Source organism: Neocloeon triangulifer, unplaced genomic scaffold, assembly GCF_031216515.1.
Source record: "Neocloeon triangulifer isolate White Clay Creek 2 clone unplaced genomic scaffold, ASM3121651v1 ptg000014l, whole genome shotgun sequence".
Classification (NCBI taxonomy): domain Eukaryota; kingdom Metazoa; phylum Arthropoda; class Insecta; order Ephemeroptera; family Baetidae; genus Neocloeon; species Neocloeon triangulifer.
The window spans coordinates 12,870,716-12,881,410 of NW_026775556.1; the positions used below are offsets into that span (position 1 = coordinate 12,870,716).

The 10,695-nt window shown below is 39.9% G+C and overlaps 1 protein-coding gene across 4 annotated transcripts in view; it reads left to right on the forward strand.

The window, feature by feature from the left end:
* LOC132202030 (cyclic AMP response element-binding protein A-like) overlaps positions 1 to 10,695 on the forward strand; it is a 47,978-nt gene that overhangs the window by 34,008 nt on the left and 3,275 nt on the right. For all 4 annotated transcript variants that reach the window (XR_009442335.1, XR_009442333.1, XR_009442334.1 and 1 more), the window contains exons 2-5: positions 3,252 to 3,465; positions 9,685 to 9,896; positions 10,117 to 10,252; positions 10,442 to 10,677. Coding sequence is in view for 1 of the 4 variants with exons in the window: in XM_059628664.1 (XP_059484647.1) it covers positions 3,252 to 3,465; positions 9,685 to 9,896; positions 10,117 to 10,252; positions 10,442 to 10,677 (798 nt within the window). In the remaining 3 variants the exon portion in view is untranslated. The remainder of the gene's footprint in view (positions 1 to 3,251; positions 3,466 to 9,684; positions 9,897 to 10,116; positions 10,253 to 10,441; positions 10,678 to 10,695) is intronic.

The following is a 10,695-nucleotide window of genomic DNA, read 5'->3' on the forward strand; positions in this document are numbered from 1 at the left end:
GTAACAATGATTTCTCTGCTCTCTCGTGACAAAGTATGGAGGAAACCGGCGGCAGCAGCCATTCCTTCTTGGCTTGGTGAGCGAACACAGGTCTCAAAACTGGTCCATCAGGGTTCACGAGGCGTGGCTGATTTTCGAGAAGAAATATTCCCGAGAGGTGATAAGAGAGCTTGTACGAGAGAGTTATTTTAAAACCCACCACCGCTCTCCATTTGATACAGCGCAGCATGCAATGTGGATAATTCTAACGGTGCTTCCTTTTTACACGGGTGACCAGAGCGCACCAATCGTTATTCAAATTATCTCTCTTGCCATCTCATGCTATTATTAATTTGTATTTATATCTTATTATTTGTCGGTGCACACACATGCATAAGAAGGTAATATATCCGCGCGCCGAGCACACCCGCGGGCCAGGGCGTCTCACGACGGAGGTGTGGCCGCTTCTTGTGCATGCAAAAAATATAGAACATTAATATAGTGGCTCGTGAAATGCGAATTAATCAATCAAACGGCTGTTATTCAGCGTTAATTGCGTCGGTGCAGGGGCAGAAAAAGAGTCAAACGTGCTGTTGAGAAATCTTTCGTGTAATCGAGTTGGGCGTGAATTGAGATTTGAGAATTTGAAAGTTGCCAAATTGCCCTTCAGCCGATTTAAAAAGCTTCCTCTCTGATAGAAAGCTGACGTCGTTTATATGGAGTGAATTAGATTAGCGAGAATTAAAATAAGTAGTTTTTGGCGTCACAAGATAAGGAGTTTTCATATATTTTATCATTTGCTCTTTTTACTGAAAAGAAGTTGACATTGGATTATTTTCAAGCGACAATTTCTACCTCAGCCAAAACGCTCATTTCTGGGAAAAAGATTAATTTTGATCACATTCCAAGATTTCTGCGAAGCATCTCCGCCGTGGGTCGATTTGCATAATATTGTACTTTATTTACCGCAAGCAAATCGGTCGAAAGAGTTCGTGTCGCGCGTTTTTCTTGCAATTCTCAGACTGCAGGGGAATTCCAGAAGCGTCCCGACGTTTCCATCCGCTCCGACTTTTCCCATAGAAAGGATGAGCGTGTTTATCGCACTACACGCTTCCCAAATTAGCGCTGTCGGAACTCTAAAAAGCTTAGCGACAAAGCGTCGTTTAATTAAGCTTAGGTGACAACGGCGATTCCACCTCGCAGCAGGGAAGTTTGAAAAGTAAATACACACAAAGTCAGCGGCAAAACAAAACAAAAATATTATTTCATTTTCCTCAGCTGAGAGAGTGTGGCCAAAAAATCTACATAATTTTTGCATGATTTCGTTGGCGTCGAAGAGGAAAAGGATGTAACGGTAGCCGCAGCGAGGAATCTCACGATTGTTTCCAAACGGCTAATTAGCCATGCACTTGTTCTTGCCGCGCTGCATTGTTCCATATTCTGCAGCATGCCAATTTCGCTGCGCACAAGAAAGACTTCTTGTTTTTGACCGGTGATCCAGATTTTTCGACTAGTTTAACTGCCTCAGTTATTCCGTCCAATTAAATACGAGTTTTCAATATTTAATGCTAAAAATAGAAATGCATTTCTCACGGAAAGTATAATTGTTTGGAATTTATTCTTGTCGATTTAACTTCTGAGCTTAAAATATTTATTTTCATAAAATGCAGAATTGGTGCTCCTCTTTGATTTACCCCCTTTTTGGAAGAGCGGCAAATAATTCAATTCAAGCACAAGAGAGAAGCGACCGGCAACTTTCTGCGCTGGAATACCTGCGAGGTAACAGCAGAAAACACAAGAAGAAGTTGAACGACCTAATTCCGCGGGCACCACGCCCTGCTCAACCGCTGCACATTCAACTCATGCGCTGCTTATTCGAATCGTCCACGCATTTTGGACCACCTTCACATCTCACCCAAATTTGATCTCTGCACACCTCCAAACAAGTCTCAACCGGATGTTGAGAATAATAAATAGTTCAATTAACAGCAGCCAATTTCTGTATCAACAGCTTTTTTGAGGAAGTCAATTATCTCGCTTAAAATTAGTAATTTTCACTTCAGTAGCCTTTTTTTAAATACACATATATTTTTAGAGTTTCTTGTCTGGAGAGAAAAAAAAATTGGACAGAGCAATAAAATAAATTACAAACAACTTTTAGTTTGAGATAAAACTGATAGTGCTTCCTGCTCTCTCTGTCTGTTCTCAAAAATAATAATAATAAAACGTCGAAGTGCCGCCGCACATTTGACACTTTTAATCACGTGCGGTGTGTGCATTAAAAGCGTAATTAAGTGCCGGTTCCGTTAAATTACACGAAGCTGGTGTGGCTGTGACAGCGACGAAATTAAGCTGGAAACGAATTACCAGGCCTGCCCTGACAAAGCGGCGGAAAATGATCCAATTTCTGATGCGTAAATACAAAGCATACCACCGAAGATTAAGCCGGCACGTCGAAAATGGAGCATTCATTGTCTCTCTCGCTCGCTCGCTCTCTTCCACATATGGGTGATTTTATCAAGCGATATACAAATATATATAAATAAATAAACATAATGCTTCATTATGTTGTGCCCGAACATGCATCATGGCAGCCAGATTAAACATACGGGCGTTTGATTGGGTCTGATTTAATCCTTCCCAAAGTCCCTCAGCTTTGTTTTTCCCATAAGCCGCGGCACCGGGAATAAAAAAATTCCGTTGCCAGACATCCCTAAAACAAAAATTGTGTTTTTCCTTCTCCTTCGGCCTGACGATGAGAGAGAAATTTCTACCTCATGAGATCAAAAGTTCCCCTTGCGACGCAACAGGTCGACGAACCCTCGCGTCTATAAAGACTGACTCTCCTTGTCTGTCCACAGGCCACAAATTTTCTGGCCACTAGATTCCTTCTCGAGCGAATTATATTTTAAAAAGGCACCAAACCACGGAATTCGTTTTTAATTGGTCTGATGTATAGACATAAATAATGTTGCCATCGAGGCCCAGCGGTTATTGATTTGACGGCAGACGAATTATATTTATTAATTATTATTAATGAGGCTTGCCTAAGCTAGTAAAATATTTAATATTTATTATTGACAAAACTTCATATAGTTGACTCAAGCAAATTACATTTTAATGAATATATTTCTTGCATTTAGATTAAGATTTTTAAGAATGAAGAAAACAATTTAAAATTCTAAAATAAAATAGTAATTAAATTTTAATTTGATTTTAAATATCTGTGGAATTTTGTAATAATTTGTTTTTTTTTTCGCTTTTTGTTGCAGGTAATGCACGATGTGCTACGCGAAGACGGGCCCGACTGTTGGACAGGCGGAGGGTTGCTCGACTCGAAAATGCCAGGGGTGGTTCTGCACGACCGACTAATGACAGATGCCGCCCTGGGGGCAGTGCCCATAAAAACGGAGCACTCGTACAGCCTGGCCTCGGATGGCGACAGCATGCCCGAATCGCCGATCAGCCTGGAAACCATGGAAGACGGTCAGTGCACGCTAATTATTTTTATTTTTAGGAAAAAACGCCCCTTTTGACACGCAAAATTTATTTCGAAAGCGACATGACTTACTGCCATGCTCATTAAAGCCACTTTTCCGACTTGGCCCTGGATTTTCCCTTGCCTTCGAGCAACATGAAAAATTTGCTTAATGCCCGCATTGTCCGAGTTGCTCATTAAACCGCGCGTTTTTTTTTTTTGCCTTTGATAAAAAAACGCACGCGGAAAGGGCGATTACGAATGCAAAAGGCGGCGCGACAAACTTTGGCAAAAGCTCATTTAGAAAAGTTTTGCCTCTCATTAGGTACTAATGAGCGGATTTTATTTTTGCTTAATTTTTCATTCCTGAAACACGTGGAAAAAAGTCTCCGATGCAAATATATTTTATACATGATGGAGGGAAATTATTTGATGGCCTAAATTCGTGGCGGAAGATTAGATCATACCGTCGGAGGAGCGGAGTGAAAGGGGTTAGGATAATTCCAAATCATATAATGACTGTGGCGGTGATGGGGGCTCAGAAACTTTCACCTCCGCCTGCTGAAAAACCCCCGGCTCGGTTTCTATTCGGCTGCACTGATCGTTGTGCGGTTTCGCGAAACAAATTGTGTGTATCATTGATCGCCAATCAATTAAGCGAATTTCGCTTCCTTTAATTCATGCTGTGGAACGAAATTCACGGACTCATTCGCCAAGCTTCTTGAATTGAATTCAGACACTTGGAGAAATTAAAATTTTATCTGTAATAACAGTAAAGAATTTGTTTTATGTCATATTCACTTATTTGAAAAAGTTCCAATTAAATTTTTATTATTGACTTATCAATTCAGGGAAAATTTGATAATAACTTTTTTTGTTAAATAATCCAAAATTAATTCCTTTTTTTTTTAGATTTTTGCAAAAATTTCAAGTTCTGGTAAGTCTGATTCTGAAATGTATCTCCTGAACGCTGTGAGCGCAGAAAGTTGGCGCCAGCGGCGTGCAAATCATTGCCGTCTTAACACCCGTAATTAACTGCATTCCGGTGTCGGTCGGCGATATTCGGAGCTTCTCTGCTGGAAATAAATAAACTGCTCTTTTAAAAGGCGCCGGTAGTAAACCCTAAGCACATGCACGCCTGTTTTTTTTGCATCTCTCGGTCGGCGTGAAAACGTCTCACTCCCACAATAACGGGAAAATTGGCTTCTTTGCACTCCCACGATTGACTGTCGCCACTCGGCTTGTGTTTACTTTGCATCTCCTTCATCTCCCGATACCCGCGGCGGCCCCTTGGCGGCGAAATAAAATCATGCAATCATTGCTTTTGCGGCACGTCAACTTGTAAATTGGATTGCGCTTTTAGCACACGCGGACCTCCCAGGCTCGTTACTTACTCGCTGCAAACAATACAAAAGTTATCCATTATTTTAAATTGCATACCTCGACGAGTACCAGAATTATTGCGGACATTGCAGCTCGCGGCATTCATTTGCTAGTAACAATCGTGCAAATAAGTTTTTTTACAACTCTCTATCAGTCAACGTTTTGATCAAAAGAATTAAATGAAGTGAAAAACAAGCTCGTCCTAGTTGGAAATTATTATTTTTTTTTTATTCAAAAAGCAATCGGCTGTACCAGTTTTAATCGCAGTCTGCAGCCTTTGGTAAGCAAAAAATTGTAATGAAAAATTATATATTTATTTTTAAAAACAAACAATGAGCAGATATAATTTAATACAATTTAATTTCTATGTTGCAAAAATTGTCAACCGAAGAACAGTTATTTGTAGTACTCGGAAGACACAAACTGGAGCGTGTTCCGATCATATAACTGCGCATTTTTCTTGCTAGTTCTTTCAAATTTTTTGCTCCTCAGTTGCCGAAAAAATCCGCGTCGCAGTTTGTGTTTACAATCAGATCAGAATCTCGTAGCAACAAGTGGCATTTAAATGTTCTGAAATTTAATCGCTTAAAAATCACATCTCTGACTCATCTTTTTTTTCAATTTAGGGGCGGCTGCGTCTTCGCCTTTGAAAAAATCCTATTCACATTATGTCTGACTCACGATATATTCTACTTGTGGTGCACTGGGCGATAAATTCGATTTTTTGCCCTGGCATTTTATCAAACGGCACACATGTCGTTGGCTGCGCATGTGGCGCGCTACTAAGAATGTTACATACTATTCATTTATATCGTGGGACCATTCCCGCAGCACCTTGCAGTTTCTCATCCGCAGCAGTCTGCGCGTCCCAAGCCAAGAAAAAAGGCCGACGAACAATCCGAGAGAGCTATTTCCAAGAAGAGGGAAAAGCGATTGGCAAAAAATTCAGTCTGAACAAAAAAAACATCTTTTAGCGAAATTTCTATTCACGTTGAAAATAAAATAGTTAAAATGTGGTTAAAATTTACTCCTCAAATTAACTATTTCAAGTTTACCTATTTAAAGATTAAAATCTATATTTTGGCTGTTTTTTTGTCCGTGTCTCATTGCAAAGTAATTGTTCAAAATGATGCGAATACCGCTTGGGCCCGTCACAGTGTCTCTCTCTATCTCTTCGCATAAAGACGCACGCATGTATAAAATAAACACAGCTGGAGTTGTCATTCGCCAGACCCATTCAATATCTCTCTCGCTCACTTTTTTCTCGTTCGCCAGGCGGATATGCTGGATTTTTGTACAGAGAGACATATTCACATATATACATGCGGTACAAACAAGTTGGCTGCTATACTTACTTGGCAACTCATGTGCGGGTTAACGAGAGCAAAAAAGACGCGCTCGCAGAACAAAACGGGCGACTCGCTTGCTAGATGAGAGGCTTGCCCGAGAGAAAGAGAGAAATAATTACTCGCATGCCTTGTTAACCCTTTCGTTACATAATGTTTCACAAGAGAGCAACAAGGGCGTCGTTTCCTGGGGAGAAAAAAATCAGATTTTTTTTGCAAAGCTTTATTTTAAATAAAAAAAGGAAGTGAACAAATGTTTGCGTTCAAAATTCACTTTCTGCACATAAATAAGACTCGTTTTTGCGACACGGCTGCTATTTTTAAGCACAAAATAAATTCTCAGTCAGTGTGAAACTCCCACAGTATGGAAGTTTTGTTCTCCATAAGTTGTTTTGCCACGGAATTCATTGTCCGTCTTGACTCGAAGTGAAAATGGAATAAGCAAAATATTGAGATCAAAAGTAAAAAATCCATCTTGTATGGTTAAAAAAGAATAATTTCTAAATTCTATTTTTTGATACATTAAAAAAATTAAAAATATGCTTAAAAAAACTTTTAAGAAAATAAATTGTTATTCCAAAATGGAGCAAATTTGTATTTCGAATTTTGAAATTAATTTTAATTTATAAGATTTCTTGCTTTTAAATTATTCATTGATATTGTTTTAATGAATTCTCTAAGTCGTCTTAAATTTGTAAGATAAAAAAATATTTGTGCAATCTCAGATTTTATTTTGGGCAGTGTTTTGCGACAATGACGTCTACGCAGTTCCTCCTACGCAAACGTCCTATCCTGGTTGCTTGTCGCGTGTATGTTTTTTGGTTTTGATTGATTGACTGACTTAGCGACGCGTAAGACACAATAGCCTGCGGCGGATGGAGTGAAAACACCTCGCACGTCGTCTGAATGGAAAAGGGTTGGCGTTATTTATTTTGTGCGTAGACAAGGCCGCGCGCGCGAATGAATGGGTCGCAAAATAGCTCTTTCACACATTACGTCGTCGGCGGCGGCGGTGATTGTTGCCCGCGGGGGTGGTGCTGCTGGTTGAGGAAGGGCTGCTGCGTAGGCTTAAGGGGTTTGCACGCCCACGCGGCCCGAGCGCTGTGACGCACCCCGTCCGCGGATGACGTCACGCGGTGCCCACCAGTTGCTGCTGCAGCCGTGCAGATAAAACTTACCGCGTCTTATTGTCTGTGAAATTGGATCAGCGCGATTTTATTAGATGCCTCACTGCGGGGGTGCACTCCCGAAAAACAAAAAAAAATTGGATTTGCCCTTTTTCGTTTATAAGAGTGCGGCGCACTTGATTTGGCTCCGTCAATGCGCCGTCGATTTACCACAGGCTTCAAATTATGTTATATTTGCTGCAAAGGGAGGGTTCGCCAGGAACTTTGAGCGGAGATTATCTCATCTCGGAAGTTTGTGGTGGCAAAAATGTATACATTTAGACTCGCAAATTGGAATTTCACTGTCATTATGCTGCTATTTATTTATCGAAAACAGAATGAATTATACAAATTAATGGTGAAAAAGAAATAGTGCTACAATATATTTGAATCATGATCAGACTTTTAATTAATATGATAAACGGCCAAGGTATCTATAATTTCTGCTGAAGACTAAATAAAATAATTATCTCTTTAAATCTCTTTGAGCAAAATATTAAAAATGCGTAATATTATTGAAGTTCTTCCTGTAATTAAGCGAATTTATTTCCGTTAAAAATTTTTTTATCAAACTTTTTAATCAATTAAATCGAGTGCGAATTGACTGAATTTTTTGATTGGATGATAAATTAATATTTGATGAAACTAAATATTTAAAAAAATATTAAACGCGAATAAAAAAAAATCAGCTTTGCGAATAAAGAATTTTTTCAATTTTTCCACTGACATTTATGACCTGTTGTCCGTTTGTTTAGAACAAGGTTTCGGTCCAATAAATCACATCTTGCCAGGCCTTCCGCCGACCGGAACCACACAAACAGCAATTTCATAACCGATTGAGGGCTCAGGAGAGTTCGCGAAGCCTGGAGGAATGCCGTTTGCGAATAAAAGAAACCGCCCGCGCTTTCACAAAAAGCCCTGACTGCCTTTCAATGGCCACCCCTTTTATATATTATTACTCGACCGCCGACTATGCAACCCACGCAAAAGGCCAGGATGGAGACTGTCAAAACATTTCATTTCGCTTTTCACTCGTCGAGATTTTTCCTAGAAACGCGTCTCCACTTACAAAACATCAGCCATTAGAAAAAAAAACCTTTTCCCTCCACCCCCGCGAGCTTTTTCCTCCCTTTCCGACTAATCATCTCAGGGTTTTGCAAATTGCACCGACGAAATGGCAAAGTTCGCAGCGTGTAATTAAATGTCGCAGAGTTGCGTCGTTGCTCGCAAATATTTGAACTGTTTTTGTTCTTCTTTGTCTCTTCATTGTCTCAGCAGATTAATTCGAGCTTCATTATGCAAACTTTGTCTCGCTGAGTCGCTTTAACTAAGCAAGCAGCAGCAGCACCGACGACGGTGCTCGCAATTTACATATTGACAAGCCGCTTAGCTGCAAACGAGAAAATTAAGCTGACGTGTGCCATAATTAAACCAAAATTTATTTATTTTCAAAGCAAAAAGAATCAAAAAGTGACTGAAATTTTGAATACAGAATTTGGAAAGGTTTTTAAATTAAAACTCAAAACAATAATATTCATATTAAAAATCATCCTCCAAATAAAAAAATAAATAGCCTGCAGAATTATATATATAAATTTTTTTAAATTTTCAAATTTATTAAAAAAAAAACCTTTTTCCTTATAATAAAATAGCGTTTGTGTTGTGAGTGAAAAATCTGCCTGCAGGATTCCTTTAAACCCTGGTTCAAGTTACATGAAAAATTGCATTTTGATGTTCTCTCCCACGCCTCTCGAGTCATGATGAGTGACCACCGGTGCGGAGAGTGAGAAGGTGTGAACGACACACGAGCAAATAAATAAATAAATGCTCATTCCGACTCGGTAGCCGCGGACATGAATGGAAATTCCAGCAGAGGAGCAGCAGCAGCTGCCCCGAGCCGCTTTTATTATTGCTAGATTAATTGTCGACAGATAAAATCAGCGCGCGCATATAATTAAAGTGCAAGGCCTGCATATTTCTCTCTTTGTTTCTGTGCACGGCGCTGAGAGTGCATTCGTGTGCACTGCTCCTCGCGGCCGGCCGGAGACACAATAGGAATGTAGTCGTGCAAGTGAGGCTGTGTGGGCATCGCAAGGTCTCAGGACCTATTTGGCTTCGCTGCCGAGAGTCCCTGACACTAATTGTATAAATCCAGGAGTGCACGAGCACTGGAGCTCGCACAAAGAATAATAATAAACATTAATGGTTCAATTTTATTTAATTAAATTGTATCTATTTGAGGCTATAAAAATGTTTTTTTTTTTTAAATTATACAATTGTAAAAATAATTTTCGAAAAAATTAATTTAAAATTTACTTTTTTTGTTTAACAGATGATGATCTTCTCCTCACTATGAATATGAAGAAGAACGCAATGAAGAGCGAAAAGGAGTCAGAAATCACATTCCTGGATGTGAAGCAGGAGCCTCTCAGTTCGCCGCCCTCGCCAGACTCGTCCTCCGACGACGACGCCCGTTCCACAATCTCGGTTGGCGACAATGAGAATCCAATCACCATGATGGACTTGGTCAAACAAGAGAGCAGGGTAGGTCGTCCTTTTACAATAAAAAAAAGAATTAAACCAACGCGTATAATTCAATAAGATAAATAAATTACTATATTTGCGAGACGTGAATTCTCAATTAGTTTATTTTTTATCGGTTATTCTAGATGTCCGCACGCACATCTTATCATCAATATGTAAAACTTGACTTTGCTTGGCAGCGAGAATTTTCAATTACTGACAATTGTTTGATCACTTGCAGGTACCCACACAGTCACAGAGCCTGCTCAAGCAGCCACAAACAATATACCTTACTACCAGAGGCAACGTCTTTGGCCAGCAACAAGGCCGCGTCGTCATTCCAAAACTGAACATCAAAGTCGAGCCAGGCACTGCTGGTGAGAAAACCTCATATTTCTCTCAAGATTTATATTGATTTGATGCAACTTAATCTCAAAATAAATCAAAGAGACTTTTAGAATTTTTTGTTGTACAAGAACAAATTAAAAATGTTTTAATTTTTTTAGTAAGCATTAATTATTCTGAGTATTTTTTGTATTAATTAAATAAAATTTCTGATATTTCAGGTTTCTCCTTGCCACCAACTCCTCCCTCGTCCAACTCAAGCGACAGCGAGGGCAACGTTTCACCCCTTCACGGCTCACCCCCGTCCCCCCTGACCGCTGGGGGTCGCTCGATTCAAGCGCGCCAGAGCAGCAGCAGGTTGTACCTGTCCGGCAGCAACAGCAGCGCCTCCAACAACAGCAACAACCAGGCCCACTGCAGACAGCCCATCCAAACGCCACTCATCAGCACACAGCCTGTAAGTTTGTAATTTAAA